At 40.8% G+C, this 22,285-nt stretch overlaps 1 protein-coding gene across 1 annotated transcript in view; it reads left to right on the forward strand.

Moving 5' to 3' along the window:
- The first annotated feature begins 6,685 nt into the window (after window positions 1-6,685).
- Window positions 6,686-22,285, forward strand: part of LOC117357839 (protocadherin Fat 3-like) — a 154,974-nt gene continuing 139,374 nt past the window's right edge. Inside the window, exons 1-4 of the mRNA XM_033939002.1 lie at window positions 6,686-6,798; window positions 12,073-12,114; window positions 14,699-14,794; window positions 19,965-20,054. Of these exons, the coding sequence (XP_033794893.1) occupies window positions 6,691-6,798; window positions 12,073-12,114; window positions 14,699-14,794; window positions 19,965-20,054 (336 nt within the window). The 5' untranslated portion in view covers window positions 6,686-6,690. The remainder of the gene's footprint in view (window positions 6,799-12,072; window positions 12,115-14,698; window positions 14,795-19,964; window positions 20,055-22,285) is intronic.

Here is a 22,285-nt window from a genome sequence, read left to right on the forward strand (position 1 = left end):
GCAGTACCCATTTGGCAGTGGATAGGGCCCGGTATTTGGAGATTCAGATTGCCTTGAATGAGTTGTTACATCAACGGGCACACAAATCTATGGCATAGTATAAATATCAGCTTTATCGTCATGGCCAGAAAGGTGGGAAATTGCTGGCTCGCTTGGTGGCCCCTGCTCGGGGATCGCGGATGATTGTTGTTTTGTGGAATTCACATGGGCAGCGGATCCATTCGGACCAGGGCATTTGTGACATTTTTCAACAGTATTATCGATGGTTGTATGCGAGCCCAGGAGAAGGGGGAGGGGAGGTGAGTGGAGCCTTATATCTTCAAACTGTCCATCATCCTTGTGTTAATTTGCAGGAGAGGGCAAAATTGGAGGCTTTGGTTACCCCAGAAGAGGTGTATGCAGCTATTGTGCGGAGTCTGCTGTTGAAGGCCCCAGGAGAAGATGGCTTTCGGAATGAGTTTTATAAGATTATGGGGGCGGGGATTGTGGATCCCTATGCTCAAGCATTTAATGTGATGATTCAGGCAGAAGCGATTCCAGAGACTCTCAAAATAGCGCATATTTTGGTACTCCCTAAGCCTGGGCAAGATCAAACGGCACAGGAGGCTTATCGACCTATCTCGTTGTTAAATGCAGAAGTTAAACTGTTAGCTAAAATTTTGGCAAATCAATTGGCTGGGGTATTGCCTGGGCTTTTGCATGAAGCCCAACTAGGGTTTGTAAAAGGTAGGTCGATTGCCTGGAATATGCGTAAATTATTGCTCTCATTAGAGTTGAGGGCTTTCCGGCAACAGAGGTCCCTTTTAATTAGCTTTGATGCAGAAAAGGCCTTTTTTAGCCTGGTTCGGTGGGATTTCATGTTTGAGACTTTGCATGCCTAAGGGTTTTGGGGGGGGGAGGTTGTTTCAGCTTTGCGAGCGCTGTATTCCTCTCCTCAGGCATGTATTTTAGTGAATGGCATGGTGTCAGGCCTCTTTCCTATCCTTTGTGGGACCCGGCAGGGGTGTCCACTGTCACCGCTCCTTTTTGCGTTGACCTTAGATCCGCTTAATCGAGATGTGTACGCTATATGGATAGCGGGGTTTCAGGTGGGGCAGCATCAGTTTAAATTAGCAGCTTATGCAGATGATCTGTTTGTTCATATTGTGGAACCTAAACATTCGCTGCCGGCTTTGTTGGAATTATTGAAGGAATACGGGGAGTATGCAGGGTTGCGGCTTAATTTGAATAAGTCGGAGGTGCTAGCGTCCTTGGAGGAGGTACAGGATGGGTGGGGACCTCCTTTTCCCTTGTGATGGGCTACAGGTTCTTTCCGGTATCTTGGGGTACAGATATCTATGGATGTGGTGGCGTTGTATAAATTGAATGTGTCGCATATGATGCATGAAACGTGACGGGCGTTGGAGAACTGGTATTTATTACCCTTGTCATTGATGGGGCGGATTCAGTTGCTTCGAATGATGATTTTGCCCAAGTGGCTTTATATGCTTCAGACCCTTCCACTACGCCTCTCTCGTAGGGACCTGGGTCGTGTGCAGGGTATGTTGTCTAGGTTTATATAGCCAAATAAAAAACCTAAAATGCCTATAGCCTGTTTACAGGGGGTTTGGGCAGAAGGGGGTCTGGGGTTGCCCAATCTACAATGGTATAATTATGCGTGCCTGTTGAGGCATTTAGGGGATAGGTTGCTGGGCTCGACTAAATTTACACCGGTACAGATGGAAAAGGCATATTATTCACCTGCCCACATATTGTCGCTATTGCATTTGCCATGTAGAGCGCTCCTGACGGGCTCCATCGTAGTCTATTGGTGAACTCTCTGAAGAAGGCATGGACATGGTTGGTGCATAATATGGATGGGGACCCAGCGATTACTGATCAGATTCCGTTGTGCGGGCATTCCCCCTTTCCCCCGGGGACTGATAACGCAGCTTTTGCCAATTGGGAGAGGGATGGGGGTCTAGGAGTTGGAGCATGTGATGACTTTGGAAGGGGAGCTTGTAGCGTTTGCGGATTTGCAAGCTCGGGTGGGACGTAAATGGGGTAATACTTTTGCGTATTGTCAGCTTAAGCATTTTTGGGCCACCTTAGACTCTGAGCAGTTGGCTAGTCATATGGGATCTCGTTTGCGTGTTTTTTGGGGGGATGACACGGAGGAGGAGATCTCGGTGTCCATGATTTACAAGGGGTTGGGGTGGGTAGAACCAAGTAAGGAGGTGGGCCTTTACCGGCAGGGCTGAGAGAGGGAATTATCTATGCCTTTGCAGTCTTGGGATCTTTTGACCCAACTACAGGGAGTTCCCTCCTTGACCCGTTGGGCTACCCTACAGGAATGCTATTATAGGGTGCTGTGTAGGGCGAATTTCACGCCTGCACCGTATTTTTATTGTGGGGGTGCTGCTACGCCTTTGTGTCTGAAATGCAGGAAGGAGGTGGGGACCTTTGGGCATATGTTTTGGGGCTGTAGTCTTATTCAATCATTTTGGCGGTAGATTCTCCAATTTATGCAGCAAGGGCTTCAACTGGCCTTGGCCGGCACACCGGAGTAATTGGTGTGGATTTACCTGCTGTGTTTGGGACTATGGAGGGGGGTACGTTGATCATTGTGTCGCAAGCTAGGGTTAGTGGCTCGGAAATGTATTATGAAATATTGGACTCTGAGCGAGTCCCCGGTGTATTGACAATGGCGGGCTGATATACATCAGTTGGCCTGCTGGGAAGCGAGGAATGCACAGAGATCCCATAAATGGGGATCAGCGATATTTGCAAATTTTTGGGCCCATATTTGCATCAGTTCCATCCTAAAGGCCGTAGTCTTATTTTGAATACCCTGCTGTAGTCTGCGACTGGTGAGTTTTGGGTATGGGGGGTTGAGCTTGGGGTGGTTTTTTGGCGGGGGAAGTAGTAGGTGTAGGAGTGAGCATACTGTAGTTAGTTTTGGGAACCATGTGCTCTCTTGGGTTGGGCTTCTCTTGATTTGGGGGTGTTAGTTTGGAGACAGGGGGAGGGGGTGGGGGATTGCTTCTGACCACAAGGGGGTTTTGTGGTGGGTGGTGGGGTGACTACAGGATGCTTATGTATTGTTGTGGAGTGTGGATTCGGGGATTATCAGAACACAGATCTCCGAGCCTCTTATTGTGGTAGGCTTGCTAGAGCTGGGATGCAACCTTTGGGTGAGAGGTGATTGGGGAGGGACGGGTGGGAAAGGGATGTTGTACTTTGTTATGTCATGTTTAGTATTTGCTGTTTTGGTTCTTGGAAAATTAATAAAATCTTTCAATACTAAAGGGCAGCTTTGCAAACATGAATAATTATGGTGTAGCACTAAAACTTCTCTGGATCGCCATCATTACATGGCTCATCTACTCTTCATTTCTAGCATGGTCAGCTCTGCTCTATCAGTTGATAATACTATACTTCCTTTATCACTAAGGCTTCACATTATCCACAGAAGTTCTTTAATGTGGTTTCACAGCTGTCATCCATTCTACCTAGGTTTTCCTACTCAGATACCCTTGCAGCTAATGTTGCCTTTTATTTTCTTGATAAAATCAACCAACTCACATTCTTCCTTCCTTCCCTACCTTTTACACTCCCCCTTTTTCCTATTACTCAGGCTTCCGTTTCCTCCCTTCTGACTCCACCCATCCCCCCTGTTTTCCTTAGACCTAGTCCCAGTTTAATCTCCCACTGTCCTGGAGAAATACTTTGCCTCCTCCTGCAAGACAACTTGCCTACTTGAAGCTATTCCCTCCCCCTGGATAAATCTGGATTCCTTTGGCCTTCTCCCCTTGGCCTTTGCAATGGTTAACAATCATTCAGTTAATCATTCAGGTAATGGTGGAATAAAAGTCACTAATGTAATGTAATTTTCTGTTTAGATTGTCTTCTGTTGGTATTTCAGGTTCAGTACTTAAGCGGTTTTCTTCATGTCTTGCAAATTGTTCTTTTTCTGTTTCCATTCCTAATTCCAGATCAAACTCTTTCTCTGTTCGCTGAGGTATCCTTCAGGGCTCTTTGCTTTCTCCTATTCTCTTTAATCTTTTTCTGAGTCCTTTAGCCACTCTGGTCCAATCAATCTCCATTAAATTCTAAATATATGCAGATATTCTTCTGATCTCTTTCTATGATCCTTTCTTAACCTTTCTCCTCTTCAATCTTATCTAGATGTGGTTAATTTTTGGCTTCTTTAGAATTGCCTCATTTAAAACCCTTCTGAGTCTGTGGCCCTTTGGGTTACACGCAGATCCGTTCTCCCCTCTGTTACTCCCATCATTCAGAACACACATTTAGAACTAATTAACACTTTTAAGTATCTCATTTCAGTGTAATTTTTGATTCTCAACTTCACTTTCTCTCACATCTCTGAGACTTGCTTCAACCCACTTGGGTGTACCTCTTTTCTCTGAAGCTATCTGGATAATATCTCCTGTGCTACACTTTTTGATCACTTGTTTTTTCTCATTTAGAACACTGTAATATTGCAGGTTTCCCCAAGATTCTCTTGACTTGTCTTCAGACTGTCCAAGACACTGCTATTCATTTGCTCACACACACTCATAGATCTCACCTCTCCTAGCTCAACACCATTGAATTCCTGTCTCATTTTGTGTACAATTTAAGATCCTCACATTAGCCCGCATGGTTCTTCATATGGTCTGTCCTTCTTACCTTTCAGCTTTGTTAGGATTACCATATGGCTCCAGAAAAAAAAAAGAGGACGGATTGAGACATCCGGGTTTTACTTCCATTGTGTTCGATGGAAGTAAAACCTAAATATCTCCATCAGGCCTTCTTACTTCCATTGCGTTCAATGGAAGTAAAACCCAGATAATCCATCCTCTTTTTTTCCAGGAGCCATATGGTAAACCTAGCTTTGATTAATCCTTATGGCCCTTCTTGCGCTCTACGTTTATCTTCAGCTTCCCTTCTTTCAATTTCCAGTCTTGTGTTGTCATCTTGAGACTACACTTCATGCAGCTTTCTTCTGTATAGTTCCCTTATTTTGTAAAGTCCTCCCCTTGATCTTTTCTCCAAACAGTCATATTCTTGGTTTAAGCCATTACTTAAGACCCATCTGTTTAGGACACCCTTCCCTGATTTTTGAGGAACCAGGCCAGGGACAAGTAGTGTTCTGCTATACTGAGAGGCAAATGGCAATAAGGTACAGAGTGGCCCTAATGGAGAAGCAATAAAGTATCAGCTAGAGAAGGTCTTAAAGTATTTTGACCCACAGACCTCAGAAATGCCTTGGTGTATGCTCAATTCTCTTTAAAGAACATACAGACCAGAAACGGCATCCATAGTCATCATAGGTCACTATATTATTATTTAAGTTTTTATTTGTTTAGTAACTTATATAAATATTTTAGATATCACAAAGTACTCATCTTTTGTCTTTCATCTACGCGGGTGGGGGTAGGCACTCCTAATGGAGAAGGCCACATGAGGCCATTGCTCCAATTTCAGACTAAGTTTATATTGCCTTTTTCCTCCTACTTGTGAATAGAACAGAACACCTGACTTAACAGCTTTAATTAAATTTTCTTTTCCTTTACCTACAACTACTGTGTGACTGTTTTACCTGGGCTCCAGGTCTGTTCTCATTCATTTTACCATACCCTTCCATTCTCTTAGAGATCCTCTGTGCTGCTCCCATGCTTTCTTGAATTCAGATACAATCTTGTCTCCACCACCTGTACTGGGAGGTCATTTTTTGCATCCACCACCCTTTCCATAACAATGTATTTCCCCCTTAGATTACACCTTAGACTATCCTCTATCCCCTCAATCCTATGCTCCCTCATTCCAGGACTTCCTTTTAATTGGAGGCCCAGCTCCTGTGCATTTATGCCATGGTGATATTTAAATGCCTCTATCATATATCCCATTTCCGCCTTTCTTCCAGATTAGATATATTGATATTTTCAAGTCTATCCTCATATGCTTTATGGAAAATAACATTTAAATCATTTTTTGCAAATGGATCTGCAGATTTGTACACAGTACCGCTTGTGTAGAGGCACCATCATCTCCTATTTCCTGCTGGCCATTTCTCTTCCTATGCATCCACGGGTCCGTCTGGTCTTTGCATCTGACGGTTATTAATATTGCTTGTTAATACACATGAGAAACTCACATTTATACACATGCCTGGCAATGTGAAATGCCCTTAAGCATGTTGCTCTCTGAGATTGTTTAATTGGTCAGTTAGATAACCAATTCTATTATGCCATGCAAACTCCTTATGCAAGCGAAAAATGCAAGAGCTGACAGGATCTGAATCAGTGCCATTGCACATATTGGATATATGATTAACGATGTTGTCTAGAATCCATAACTGTTCTCGATCTATCAATGGTCTTAATTTTACAGGGTTAATAAAAGAAGGTTCAGTTATGTAAACTATGATACTGCACATCAAGTTATTGACTTTCTGGGGTTTCCAGTTACAAAAGACACATACTGTACATCTAAATTGTAGATCACCTTGGTCTCCAAACAAAATTTGTTCTTTATGCTTCTTGACAAGCATTTATTTCATGAAGAAAATTTTTTTTTTGTTTTGTCACATTACAGAGTGAAGAATTACCTTGTGGCAGAAGCCATTCAAATATAGTTGTTGGTTTTTTCCCTATAGGTGATATTGAATGGATAATAAATATTCCTTTAGATGCAACTTTAATCCTGATGAAAGATTTTTTCCCACACCACACTGAATACTTGGAACTTCAACATACTCCTGGATCTAATAATGCCACTGTGAGAGCTCATAAAAAGCTGGATCTGGAGGACATTGTAAGTGACCTAATTGGCTACAAATGCTCCCCCCTCCTCCAACCCCTCACTCCCCCCCCCCACACAACACATACACATACTGCTGGTCTAAAGCAAAGGTTTTCAGCTTTGGTCCTTGAGACTCACAATTGCATCTAGTTTTCAGAAAATACTTGATCTTTGGAAATACTTATCTATAAACGGTCTGGTTAATTTTCTTATTACACTTTTTTTTTCAGTGTGTATACTTATATCTTATATGCCTGATCATGTCTTTATATTGAATAAGTATGGTGTGCATGTGTGTGAGGGGATCTGACCTGGGGTGTGTTCATGTGTGTCACTGGATCTGAACTCAGCTCCCTTCTCCAGCCTCTCTTTGTCCCAATCTCCAGTCCTTTCTCCCTTTCCTGTGAAAGAATTGTTATGGACACAAGTTGAAAATATAACTTTGGAAATTGTCAGGTTTTTTACCATGTAACACTGTTGCCTTGATGGCATCAGTGTTTCCATGGTTAGGAAGACACATGGTCCTAATGGCATGGGTGCCCAAGAAAAATCAGTGCCTCAGCAGTTACCATCATTTCAATTTTCCAGGCACAACTTGTACACGTAGTGCCTACTTGTTCGCTTTCCCATCCTTGAAGGCCTGTATTTACAAGAGATTCCTTGATTGAATACTATCATTCCAAGCAGGCAAATGGAATAAATGTTTAACCAACATTATCTCAAGCGCTCTTGAGATAAAGTTGGTTAAACTTTATCTCAATCTAAACTTATCTCTTTGACAAATTTCTCAGATTTCATTTCCACCATAAAACACTTCCAGGAAAAATTGATTAATCTTACTATGTTAATGTAATTTTGAAAGTTTTTTATAATATCGCTGTTTATCCAATAGTGGATCCATGACAGCATTAAAATCTCCGGCTACAATTAAATTAGATGTAGCCAATGACAGAATTAATTGCTGGAGGTTTTTTTTTTTAAGAATTCAGCCTGATTTGAATTAGGAGCATAAATGTTAAAAATCGTCAGGGCATTTTTTTTCCTGAAGTCATGTCCACATAGAGCCATCTACCCATAGGATCAGCATGAGGATTACCAAACACTGCAGAGCATTTCTTATTGACTAGGATAGCCACACCAACTTTTTTCCCACTGCAGGTGTAAAAAAACAATGCTTTGCCCACCCCCCTTCAAATTTAGCTGACTCACCCGATGATAAATGTGTTTGTTGTATAAAGTAAACATCTGCTTCCTGCTGTTTTAAAAAATTAAGCACCTTCTTTCTTTTGATGGGATGATTAAGTCCTTTGACAATCAGGGAATAAAATTTTAAAGGCATTTTATTTGATTATTACTTATTAATAGATAACCCCCCAAGTTCCTTTTGAATAAATTTAAAAATAAGATAATCACGCATATCCAGAACCCCAAACCCCCATATCTCCCAATCCCACCCCAAACCCATTTCATCATGTCACCTGAAAGCTTGTAAGCAAACATGTAGGCCGGTGACTGCTAACCTCCCCCAAGAGCCCCATCTGCAACCCTAGATTAACCATCATATAAAAATTGGAATGAATAATTAATTTCCAATCCCAAAAAATTCCCCCATATAGAATTAAGAGGAAGTCATCACTCTATCTATATACCCAAATAAACATTCAAGTAAACATAAATAACAATTAATATAGCTAGAACTATATCTTAGAATACTTTAACCTCTTTAATAGAATCATTAAGAATTTTATATTCCCATAAAATAAATCATAAAACCATTACTGAATCCCATAAGAGGTAAATATAAATTTATAAATCACCAAATGGGACATAATAACAATAATGTCTCCCAAACCATTCCCTAATAATCATATATTATAGCTATTTAATAATTCTACTTAAAAAATTATGTTAATCACTGAAAAAGTATAATACTGCACTCAGTGAAATTACAGAAGAAATAATAATGTATTTTCCTTAGAGATTAAACAGCATTTAAACCAAAGGTCATAGAATGATTCATAAATATAATTAAACCCCTTAAAAACATATCATAAAATACTATGGAATATGAGTAGATGATCCAATCAAGGATAACTAACAGCAAATATCACTTATGAGTAATCTAAGTTCATTTCCCATTAAAATTCCCCATTATATTTAATGAATTCAATTAAAATATGGTTAATGCAATCAATTCCACATTGTACTCTTATAAATTACAATCATCTATTATCTCGTGCTATCTTCCCTAACTTTAATTTAAACCCTTTAATAACTATACCAATCCCCAGACCCGAAACCCATCATATTCTTTTCTAGCATTAAAAACCATTGAAATGAAAATATTTATGGAATTAAAGCAACCCCCAGATTAAAACAAATCCTAAAAAGGTGTCTAAATTCATCACCTATATAAACCTAAGCTATTAATGATAATTTGTATCTAATTCAATGTGCAAATAAGTAAATAATCACAGGAGAAAAATAACTCATTAATAAACAATTCATAATAACAACTCATTAATGAACAAACCTATAAATCAGTACTTTAAATTGTCCAAATAAGAACATTAGTGCTGCGGCCAAGATTAATGGACCCAGGAAATGAGATCCTCATGGACTGGATCTGCTACCCCCGTTCCTTTCCCAGAAGATCCTGTCTTGGATTATAAATAACAGTGAAAAGACACCAATAATTAATCTAACTATGGGCAACTTCTAGATTCCCGAGATGAAATGAAGAAGAAGAAACTGGGCAAGTGGCCTTAGAATCATATTGCTTTGAAGACCTACAACTGATTCCTGCATGCAGTTCCTATCCGTCAGAGTCCACGCTATTACACACTCATGTCTCACCAATTTCCACGTGCCATAGTATTAAAAACCTTCGACTTTCTCACTGTGCATTCAGCTCTCCTCCACTGCACTGTTACGGGATCATTGCCAAGACAATGCAGTGGCCATTTTCAAAAGTGGTACGCGGCTGCCTGGCTCAAAGCTTCACCCACCTGTGGCCCAAGTCCAACGGCCAAATAACCTTTACGCTCATGACCTGCCCAAAGTTGAGTGTTCCTCCACCAGCTGCACTAACAAAGTCTGTAGCCATCCGAAACAAGTAAAGTAATCCATGCTCCACTGCATATAATCTGTCACTTAAAAATCCTCAAAGGCAGAAAAGTGGAAGTCCCACCCCTCATTTAACTGACTCATTTCCTCTGGCACTTAAAAACTTCAATGCATTTCCATATCAGCACTTTCCACAAAAAAGAAAAACAATAAAAAATTTAATTTAATTAATTAATGATTCTATATTTCTTAAGAGAACCCCATGCTAACCAAAAAAAAAGAAAAGATATATTTGAAACTGTCTATTAGATCCAATCCAGAACACATTCCCTTAAGACATGTGATCCTAATTTTGATTCACAAATTCTTCAAGCTTGCACGGGTCCTCATAGTGGATAGTTTTATTGTTAAAAGTAATTTTCATAATAGCAGGGTAAAGGAGACTGTACTTAACTCCTAATTGTCTTAGGGCTCCTTTTACTAAGCCACGTTAGGGCTTTAATGCGCGGAATAGCACGCACTGCATTGCTACGCACAATAGACCTTAACGCCAGCATTGAACTGGTGTTAGTTCTAGAAGCATAGCATGTGGTGTAGCACATGGTAATTTCCTGTGTCCTTAGTAAAAGGAGCTCTTAATTTTGGCCTGAGGAGCAGGAACTGTTTTCTTCGGTTTGCTGTTGCCTTAGCAAAGTCAGGTAATATATGAATTTTATTGTCTTGCCACTTTAAAGAGCTAGCTTGTTTAGCTGCATTTAGAATATTAACTGCATGTCTAAACCGAAGTAATTTGCAAATTAGAGGCTGTGGACCGTACTGCCCATTTGAAATTCTCCCTGGAATCCTATGTGCTCTCTCCACTTTAAGTGGAAATTGCAGGTTTAAAGAGAGCAATTTTGGCAACATATTTTCCACAAAAGAGATGGCATTTGATCCTTCGAATCCCTTAGGGAGTCCTATTATCTGAATATTACTCCTTCGGCTTCTATTATTCGCTTCCTCCAAATCCCTTGCCATACGTGCCAAATTGGTGTCAGGTCAAAAGCGCGCCGGGCCAAAGGCGCGCGCAGACAACTGAGCGCAGTGCGGAGGCGCGCGCTGAAGAAAAAGACTGTTTTTAGGGGCTCCGACGGGGGTGTGTGGGGGGGAACCCCCAATTTACTTAATACAGATCACGCCGCATTGTTGGGGGTTGAGGGGTTGTAACCCCCCACATTTTACTGAAAACTTAACTTTTTCCCTGTTTTTAGGGAAAAAGTTAAGTTTTCAGTAAAATGAGGGGGGTTACAACTCCCCAAACCCCCCCACAACGCCACCGCGATCTGTATTAAGTAAACTGGGGGGGCTCCCCAACAAAACCCCCCGTCGGAGCCCCTAAAAACAGTCTTTTTCTTCGGCGCGCGCTTCCGTCTTGCGCTCAGTTGTCGGCGCGCACCTTTGTCTTCCGCGGTTTTGTCTATGAACCGCCAAATCTTTATTATCTGCTTGAACTTTTTTTAAACTGCCTTCTATTTCAGTTACCCGGTGTTCCAGCTGTTCAATCCTGAGCTCACACACTGTCATCTTTTGTGTGAGGGAATGTAATTCTTCCTGCATTTTGTCCAATTTATCAGTATTTGTTTGCAGCACTCCTCTGATTGATTTTCAATGCCTCCATCGGTTGATCAAATTCAGAAGAGTCCCTTGGGAGGGGAACTTTAGATGGAGTTAGAGGATCCACCTTCTGCTTTTTTGCTGAGCTCCCAGCTACAAAGGCTGTTTCTAATCTAGTCTGCCTGCTAGATGACATACTTGCTGTAGATGATATAAGCAAGTAAATTATTCACTTTTAGAGTGAAAAATAAAACTGCTGTGCAGTCAGTTGAGCAGAATGTTGCTATTGAGGGAGGAGCTGTTGAATCATTCAGCCATCTTGTCCGCTGGCAAGTTCCAGACTATTCTTCTAAATATTTTACAAAAGGCTCGCTGATCTGCAAGCCTTTTGTAAAATATCTGGGAAATTTTGAATGTCTCAGCTTGGATGTCCCTTTTCTAGCCTAAATGGGGCTTCATGTGTTTTGATTATAATGAATATAATCATGCTTCAATGCCATCACATTGAAATTTTCTTTTCACATAGTTTAGCTATATGCTCACTTTTGAAGCATTATCTTACTTTAATGGAGGTTTCAGTATTTTAGTATAGACAATAATTTTGCAAATTGTGCTTCTGTTTTTTAGCATGGACCCCTGTTTTATTCTGTCACCTGTGTGAAGAATGGTGTAAGTAATAAACTTACAGTTTTTACAATTTATTTCCTCTTCTAATGTTTGCATGCATAAGCTAATTCAGAATAGTGTAATTATTAGATCTTATTGTCTCTACGCCACATACTGCTTCTTCATTTCCAGTAAGGTTCCTTACTGTCAGAGGGGCAAATTCTATGCCACGACTGAACTTGGCAGAAATTGGGTGGTCTGAACGTCGCATGCTTTCTTGGCCTTCCTCTGTGTCCCACATACCTCATCTCTAGATCTGAACTCAGATCTACCATAGTACAGCACCCAAGCCAGTAGTATATCCTATTTCAGGAAATCAGATCCTGTAGTCTTATTGGTAACTTTCTTTCTTTCTCCTAAAAACTTTTGGAGCCCTTTTACTAAATGCTAAAAAGTTCCTTTGTAACCAGACAGGTATCAAATCACTAGATCTGTAACTGAAATGTGTTTCGTTCTGTGAAAAAATAAATACTGTGATCCATATTTTAGTAATATTAATATATGTGCTTTGGTAGATACTGGGAAAGAGAAGGGATAAGAAATGGCAGAACCACATCTGTTTAATAAATGATACTTGGATGAGGGAGTCCTCATACTAAGGAATGAGGAATTTTCATGGGTAGATTAATATTTACAAACTACTGCCAACCTTGTCTTCCTGCAGAAAATTGATATAGTTAGACAGGTGTTTTTTTTCTAGTTTTTCTCATTTCTATTAACAGGGTGTGGTTGTGTTCGGTTTTCAGGACTATAGTAACCCCCCTTTTACAAAACCATAGTGTGTTTTTTAGCGCCGGCCATAATGGTAACAGCTCTGGCGCTCATAGGAATTCCATGAGTGTGGGAGCTGTTACCACTGTGGCCGGCGCTAAAAATTGTACTACAGTTTTATAAAAGGGGGGATAATGTTGCAGTTACTATAATAGATTTTTGTAGAATAAAGGGATCATTCTGTCACTGCTGCCTTTGAACTCAATTCTGCATATAAAGACATTGCAGTCTGGGATTTCTTGCACCACAAATCACTGCATTTTCAGATTTTGAAGAACTTTAGCACTGGTGTGAAGGGTGCATATTTTAAATACCGGGAAACGTTAGTTTTTTGAGGGTGCTTCTGGGAGAGGGCTTCTAATGTTTTGATTATTATGTTGTTATACTGTGAATTGTTGTGATATGACATATTGTGTGGAGTGCTTAAAGTCAATATTAAAATAATAAATTATATATATATATCATTTTTAGAAAATTAATAGCTTCTATTTGAATGAATTGTAGATAACTTGATGAAATACAGATAGCCAGTGTACATTTTTAAGGAGGAAGGTGACGTGATTGAATTTCCGTGAACCTGTAGTCAATCTGATGGAAATATTTTGAATTAACTGAATGCAGCGATGGTCTTCTGTCTAAGGCCTTTGTACAGTGGATGACAGTACACTACTTGATTGAGCATGAGACAATAGACTAATGTTTGAAGAATAGATTGCTAGAGAAAGGACATAATTGACTGATCATAAATAGTTTGTGGAAGTACCATGTTTCCCCGAAAATATTCATTTGGGGCCCAAAAAAGGCACTAGGTCTTATTTTCGGGTAGGGCTTATTTTTTTCATATACATGATCATCTCTCCCTTCTTCTCCTTCACCCCAATTCTTCCTCTTTCCTTTCTCCCACATGTGAACATCTTTCCTCCCCTCTCACCCATCCCCTTGTGCCTTCCCTCTGAAGCATCTTTCTATCCCTCCATCCCTCCCATCCCCCTGTGCAGCAGAAGCCTTTGTCCAGCTTCCATCCTTCCCTCCCTCCCATCCCTTGTGCAGCAGAGCCCTTGAGCACCAGCTGCCACACCCACCACTCAGCTGAACCGCTGATGGCCCTCCATCCTTCTCTCCCAACCGATCCCTGCTGACTGGGACCATAAATACCTTGCTGCAGAGGAGCGTCAGGCCAGCAGCACTCACAGGCTGCTTCGCGGCCTTCTCGCTGGGGCCATCTGTGTACTGATGATGTCATCAGTACACAGACGGCCCCAGCAAGAAGGCTGCTGGCCTGACGCTCCTCTGCAGCAAGGCATTTATGGTCCCAGTCAGCAGGGATAAAGATATTGAAGACTGTGGGTGCCAAGATTGTTCCCTGAGATATTCCATAATTGGTAGAGAAGGGTTTGGAGGTTCTGTTTAGAAATTTCACTATATATTTCCTGTCAATTAGATGCAAATCATCTGCTTTTGGCAAAAACAGAAAACTCAAGTTTAGTTGTGTGAATGTGAACCAGTGATGGCTCCTGGGGATTGTCAAAGCTTGTAGTCTGTATCCCTCTGCTGAAACCAAAAACATTGCCACAAATTAAAATAACCTTTTGACAAAAACAGAATAGATAAAGGATTTTGGACCAGTATAAGTGCTATAACTGAAACAGAAACTGAAATTTGGTTGTCTCCTACGTGTGACAAAGTTGCAAAATTGTGGGAACGTTTGTCTCATGAAAATGCTTCACTACTATAAAGGGCTTACTACTCTAAAGGAACTACAAATACTAATGTAATTACTAACAATTGTTTTATATTTTTCCTTTAACCTATGTAGAGATATGTTATGAACCAACGGCGACTATATTTAAAAGATATCAATGACAATGCTCCAATATTTCAGCAGGCGAGCTATACCACATTAATATCAGAGGTGAGAAGTGACCTATGACTTGACTTAATTATCAATTTAAATTGATGGCATGATTTGTCCATTCATCTCACAGTGGTGTCCCAGGAATGTTCCAAAATGTTTGGGGTGATGAAGCAAAGCTGAGCTTTTCCCCATATTTAGTGGTAGAATGAAATAATAAACTGTGGTTTACTCCTTGGGTTGTGTTTCTCTTCCTATTCATTTTCTGTAGGTTCTCAGGCTTGTTTTGGTACTGTTTCTTTATCTCTGTATATATAGAATTCAATAAATCTTTAGGTAACTCAGTGCTATGGAGCTGGAACAGTTTTAACAGAAGACACCTTTTGGAACATTTATTAAAGACTGCATTACATAAAATTAGTGGCTGCAGTTCAGTTTTCTTTGACCAGAAATCTTGTCATGGATTTTTCTTCAATACGAATGATAAAAACTCTTAGATTTCTCACTTTTATCAGAAAAAAAGAGGTTAGGTTCTTACCTTCCTAATATATTTTCTAGTAGTTAGGTGTGTCAATCTGGACAGACAGGTAATATCCCCATGATTGCGAGCTGTGCAGAAGGAATCCACTCCAGTTTTTGAAACCTTCCTCCTTCACTAGAGGGTTCTGCTGCCCCCTTCAGTTTGTACCAAAACAAGCGATAACCCCATATAGAAACACATGTGAAGGAGGGGTACAGTGAAATTCCTGAACTACAACTCTGTTCTGCTCTGAAATCATAACACACATATTAAACATTTTTATTGAACAATCAAAACAGTGAAACAATTATGCCAAACAGAAACATTTATGGAGCTCAAGTATACCCCAATATTCTATAGCAATAGATTATTCTTTATACATCCAAATTTCAGTTTGGAGTCAAACTTTCTGATTGAGACAGTAGGAAGGTACAGGAGATAACTGTCAGGACAGGGCTCCAGAATGACACACCTATCTACTAGAAAACATATTAGCAAGGTAAGAACCTAATCTCTTTTTTTAGTGCAATATGTGTGTCATTCTGGACATATGGGACGTACAAAAGCAGTCCCAGAAATCTAGGGCAGGACTACTGTGCCTGCTCATAACACTGAGGACCCAAAGGCGGAGTCCTCCCTTACCACTAAATCTACTCTGTAAAACTTGGAAAATGTATATAGAGTGGACCAGGTTGCTGCCCTACAAATCTCTTGTGGAGAGACCAACCAAGCTTCTACCCACGAAGAAGTCACACTTCTAGTCAAATGCGCCTTTACAGAGACTGTTTTCCATAGGCAATATATGCTGACGAAATAGCCCTACAGATCCATCTGGATATCATGGCCTTGGAAGATGGTGTGCCATGTCTAGTTTGACTAGTTAACCCCCAAAAAATGGTCAGATAGCCTGAATTCATTGGTGATCTCAAGATATCATAGAGGCACTCTTCTAATATCCAACTTCTTCAGAATCCAATCCTTCTTTTCTTAGAACCTATGGAGTGGAACACTGGCAATCTGACTTCTTGATTGACATAGAAAGCCGAAACAACCTTCAGCAAAAAGGACTGAATGGTGCACAAAGAAACTTGGCCACTGTGAACTTGAGGAAAGAAATAACCTATAGCTCTGAGACTCTTCTCACTGAACTAATAGCGACAAGAAAAACTGTCTTGAGTGTCAGATCCATCAAGGATGCTTCCTTCAGTGGCTCGTATGGAGCCTGACTGAGGCCTTTCAAAACCATGTTAAGGTTCCATGAAAGAAATGGGTGTTTTACTGAGGACATGAGCTGCAGCACCCCCTTTAGGAATCTAGCTATGTCCAGATGAGACACCAACGATGCCTTTTGCTCTCAAGCCTTGAAACAAGAGAGTTCTGCCACTTGGCCTCTGAGGGATGCCACTGTAAGTCCCTTGTCAAGGCTGGCCTGGAAGAAGGCTAAGAACATGAAGATCGGCGCAGAGAAAGGCTTTGCCTTCTCTTTAATGCACTAATACTGGAATGTTTCCCATGCCTTAGCATAAGCAGAGACAGTTCAAAAAAAAATTACAATTCTCCCTCCGTATTCACAGTTTCACTAATTGCGGTTTCGATTATTTGCAGTGTTTAGAAAGCTGGCTCCTCCCCCCCAAATTACATCATCTATTTACAGATAAAATCACTTATTCCCAGTTGCATAGAGAAATCGCTGATTCCCAGCGTTTACAGATAAAATTGCTGATTCCCAGCATGCACAGATAAAATCTTTTTTGTTATTTGCAATTTCACCATATTTACCAAGGGTTTTAATAGAAAACCGTGAATAACATATGAAAAAGGTATTTGCAGTTTTTCTGTATTCACAGGTCTGTTAATCCCCTATCACCGCAAATACGGAGGAAGAAGTGTATACAGAGCAGATCAGAAAGACTCCTTCCAGCTCACAAGCAGAAGGAAAAACTGAAGGGTGCAGCAGAGCCCTCTAGTGAAGGACAAAGGATTCAAAAGCTGGTGTGAATTCCTTTTGCATGGCTTACAAGCATGGGGATATTACCCATCCATCCAGAATGACACACCTATTGCCAGTGGCATAGTAAGGGTTAGGGGTGCCCCTCCCCCAGCATCTTCCCCACCACCCCCTGCCGCGCACGCGCCCCTTTCTCTTTCCCCGTACTTTTTAAACTTCTACAGTGTGAACAGGATGCCCATGTCGATGTTGGATCGCCCTTTGATGTCACTTCCTAGTCACAGGTCCTGAAAATGACGTCAGAGTGAGCACTGATGTCGACACGGGCATCAACCTTGTGCTGGGGAAGTAAAAAAGGTACAAGGGAAGACAAGGGGCATGCGCAGGGCACGCGCACGCAGCAAGGAGAAGAGAGGGGGACGTAAAGGTGCTGCGTCCTTAGAAAGACTGTGCCCCCTGTACCCCTCTTACTATGCCACTGTCTGTTGCACTAGAATATCAGTTTTTAGACACTATCAAAATCTAGCACAGCTGTCACACACATAACATTCAGATACAGACAAATGCTTCTCTGAATTACTTAGCTTCATGTTTGAGACTCAGGCTTTGTTCATAATATAGATGTCTTTTCTGCTGACTAGTTCTCACCTTCTATTTAAGAATGGTTCTCTTCTTATCTGGTGTTTTCGCTCTTCTCTTTCTCCTCTAGTTTTGAGGAAAAAACAAGAATGATAATTTAAAATATGGATCAAACTGTCTAGTTGATATTTTTCTGTTGCCATTCATACATTCTTTCCAACAGGGTGTTTGGTGGTGTTATAATAAATTATCACAGTTTTGCACAGGCTTAAGACCCTGAAGCCTTCACACACTGAGATTAACAATTTCCTTGAGGTTTTGTGGTATATGGTGAAGTCAATGCCAGGCCCACTAATGTGCACTGCTAGGCCTGACCAGAAACCATGGATAGAAAAAAGGAAGAGAACACTGTTGTGGATGAAGTCAGTGACTTGTAGACCTCCATAGGAAACAATGAAACCTGCAGCAATTCTCATAGAACAAAGTGAAAATAATTATAGAACAATATCCCCAGACTCTGTATATGGTGCTTAGTTTTGACTCCAAAATGTGGGTATACTTATGAGATGGGTGCACAAATTAATTGATTAATAAGCCAATTAACTTCAATAACTGGGTGCCAAACATTAAAACTTGTGCATAAATCTAGCTGCATGCATTTCTAGAAGGCATGGTGCCAAACTCAAAAAGGGGCATAGGCATGAGTGTGATAGATGCATGCCGAAAAGTTATATGCATTCTTATAGAATACTACCTTGGCGTGCCTAACTTGGATGCCAGCATTTACTGTATACCAGGTTTCAGCAGACTCAATAAGTTCTGAGAAATAATATTATTGTACAAAACAAAAACATCATATATATTTGTAATGATTAGAAAATTCACTGAAATTCATGTTAGATAATGGGTGTGGCCGATAGCAGTGAAAGTGTTGGAGTAGTGTGTGGCGCAGTGGTTGGATCTACAGCCTCAGCACCCTGGGGTTGTGGGTTCAAACCCCGCGCTGCTCCTTATGACCCTGGGCAAGTCACTTAATCCTCCATAGCCCCAGGTACGTTAGATAGATTGTGAGCCCACCAGGACAGATAGGGAAAATGCTTGAGTACCTGATTGTAAAAACCTTGATAGACGGTATATAAAATCCTAATAAACTTGAAACTTAAGGGCATGATAGCTAGGGGGAAAATCTGCCCCTTCCCCTTCTCTTGATACCCTCGATAAGTTGCAGCTATACTCACTCGAGGAACGCAGAGAGAGGGGAAGACATGATCGAGACGTTCAAATATGTCACGGGCGAATCGAGGTGGAAGAAGATATCTTTTTTCTTAAAGGTCACACGGCAACAAGAGGGCATCCGTTGAAACTCAGGGGTGGGAAATTTCATGGTGACACCAGAAAATATTTCTTCACCGAAAGAGTGGTTGATCACTGGAATAGTCTTCCACTACAGGTAATTGAGGCCAGCAGCGTGCCAGATTTTAAGAAAAAATGGGATTGGCATGTGAGATCTCTTCACGGAGGGAGTTAGGGGGTGGGTCATTGGTGTGGGCAGACTAGATGGGCCGTAGCCCTTTTCTGCCGTCAGTTTCTATGTTTCTGTGTTTCTATCTTGCTTAATGGTGGGCTGCTCTGTATACAGGAGTGTTGACAGGAGTTCCTTCCTCCCTTATCTCCTCTTGCCCTAGCTCTTACTCTGCTGAGTCCCCCACAGTCCTTTGGCTTCTCCAGACTCGGACATAGCTCCTTTCTTCTAACTGGCTCTGTCTCATTGTTAGATATATCTAGCTCCTGATTAACTGTTGGGTTGCAAAATTAACTCTTTAGTTGCAAAGGAAAACAAGCATATTTAGAACTGCAGTATCAAGCTTCTTTATCTTTATCGGAAGCTTCTAAACCACTACCAATGACTGGGGAGTCAATTCAGAGCGGTTCTCAAGACATCTGTGATGGATTTTAAATACCATTCAGATGGATTACACTGTGATTGTTGTCGGCCTCCTAGCTGCTTGGCTAGGGTATCATGCTTGCATTTGCATTATTCCATAAGAATGCTATGTTCACATAAGATTACAGTTAACCATTCTAACTAAGCATAATAGGAGGAAAAATAGTAAAAAATGGTCAAGCATTGGCAACGTATACTGATAGATACTCCTCCATCATTTTGGTTCTGTATTTTATAGGCCATGGAAACAAACAGCACAATAATAATCGTAGAAGCTGTTGACAAAGATGTTTCACCTGACTGCAGCCTTATAAAGTATAGTCTTATGGTGAGTATTTCTCATATATGATATGTGTTTGTTATCTACAAATGTTGTGGCAAGGTACGTTGTTCAGCTTTCAATTTTTAAAAGGTGTTCTCCATTTTATGTTATAGCTACAATCAAATTCTATCAGGTTCTGCCAAGCTAGAGTTAGCAGATGTCTGGATTTCCCCAGCCATATGTCCTCTTTTTGAGGATATGTCCAGGGGTCCAGACAGCTTTTCAAAACCCGGCACTTTGTCTGGGTTTTGAAAAGCCTCCTGAAATTGCATTGGGCAGGGAGGAATTCCGCACAGGGCGGGATGGGCGGAACATGCAGGCCTGGGGGTGGGTCTAGGTGTCGGGATTTTCTGACTGGAAAATCTGGCAACCCCAATGCCAAGCTAGTCAACATCATGTTGGTAAGGAATGCAATGCTATATAAAATTTCAAAGAAACAGATAAAAAAGAAAAATCTCAAGTAAGACTATCACAACACGTTTTATTTTCTCTCTGTAATGGCCTCTCAAATTATATGTACAGTATTTCCTTTTCTATGTGGTGATCTGCCTTGTAGAGCTAAGATAGCTTACCTTCAGTGGTTGCAGAATCTGGCATCAGGTTCTCAGGTGGGAACAGCTAGAGCTGTGAGGCCAGGTCTAGGAGATCGTGTTCACTGTCACTCCTCTTCAAAACAGTCCACACCTGGATGCGTTCGTTGCAAATCAAGAATAAAAGTTTACTAGCACAAAAGAAAACCCATGTGCCAGCACACACAAAAAAAGAGAGAAAAATATAGGAACATAATCTATGAAGTCCATAAATCTCAATCTTTAGTAATCCACACAATTCTTAAGCAGAAAAGCAAGCACAATTCTTCAATTCACAAGTCAATGAAGCCGTCTGTGCAAAGTGCGGCGGCAGCGAAAAGGGCAAATAGAATTCTAGGAATGATTAAGAAGGGGATCACGAACAGATTGGGCCATGATGCGCCCTCACCTGGAGTACTGCGTCCAGCACTGGTCACCATACATGAAGAAGGACACGGTACTACTCGAAAGGTTCCAGAGAAGAGTGACTAAAATGGTTAAAGAGGCTGGAGGAGTTGCTGTACAGTGAGAGACTGGAGAAACTGGGCCTCTTCTCCCTTGAAAAGAGGAGACTGAGAGGGGACATGATCAAAACATTCAAAATACTGAAGGGAATAGACTTAGTAGATAAAGACAGATTGTTCACCCTCTCCAAGGTAGGGAGAACGAGAGGGCACTCTCTAAAGTTGAAAGGGGATAGATTCTGTACAAATGAAAGGAAGTTCTTCTTCACCCAGAGAGTGATAGAAAGATGGAATGCTCTTCCAGAGTCTGTTATAGGGGAAAACACCCTCCAGGGTTTCAAGACTTATTTGGACAAGTTCCTGCTAAACTGGAATGTATGCAGGTGAGGCTGGACTTATTTACAGCACTGGTCTTTGACCTGGGGGCTGCTGCGTGAGCGGACTGCTTGGCACGATGGACCACTGGTCTGACCCAGCAGCGGCAATCTCATGTTCTTATGCAACATGGAAAGAAACTCGGGCTTCCTAATGTTCTCAGTTGAGATTTTATCTCCCTTGACTACATGAGAATTAAGACATCATCCTCACCCTCTTTGAAAGACAAAAATTCATATCAAAACCCTATCCAGCTGCAACAGTTTCTAAGCTTACATGAACAACAAAAGGTATAATGTAGTTGATTTAGTATGAGGAGATAGGAATGGAATACCCTTAGTTAAATTAAATAGGCAAATATTTTAAATTAGTTTAGTATTATTAATGGTTCTAGATGAGGAGCAGTATTAAATTTCCTTTGTTTAAATAGACCATTTTTTCCTGGATATATTTGTTAAATATGGGTAATTTTTCTCATAATGTGGGCTTGGAGGAATTTTTTGATTAGAAGGAAATTTTCTTTTCTTTTAAATGTATTTATTTATCTTTTTTCAATAACATATCAAGTATCCACTTGTACAGAAAGATAAAGTTAAACAAGAAATAAAATACAATTCAAATTATAATCTACTAACCCAGTATATCTTAACTTTAACTCAAGTCCTCAATATAGATCCAAGATGTAGAATCAGCGAGAATATAACAAAGAAATAAAAACTAACAATTATGTTGGCTGAGACAGGCGATCAAAAAATCTAATCTAAGAGTGCTTTATATTCCTCCTCCTATTTTCAGTCGAGCCACTGACAAGAAGGATGTCAGTTGGCTA

This window comes from Geotrypetes seraphini, chromosome 3 (genome assembly GCF_902459505.1).
Source record: "Geotrypetes seraphini chromosome 3, aGeoSer1.1, whole genome shotgun sequence".
Taxonomy (NCBI): domain Eukaryota; kingdom Metazoa; phylum Chordata; class Amphibia; order Gymnophiona; family Dermophiidae; genus Geotrypetes; species Geotrypetes seraphini.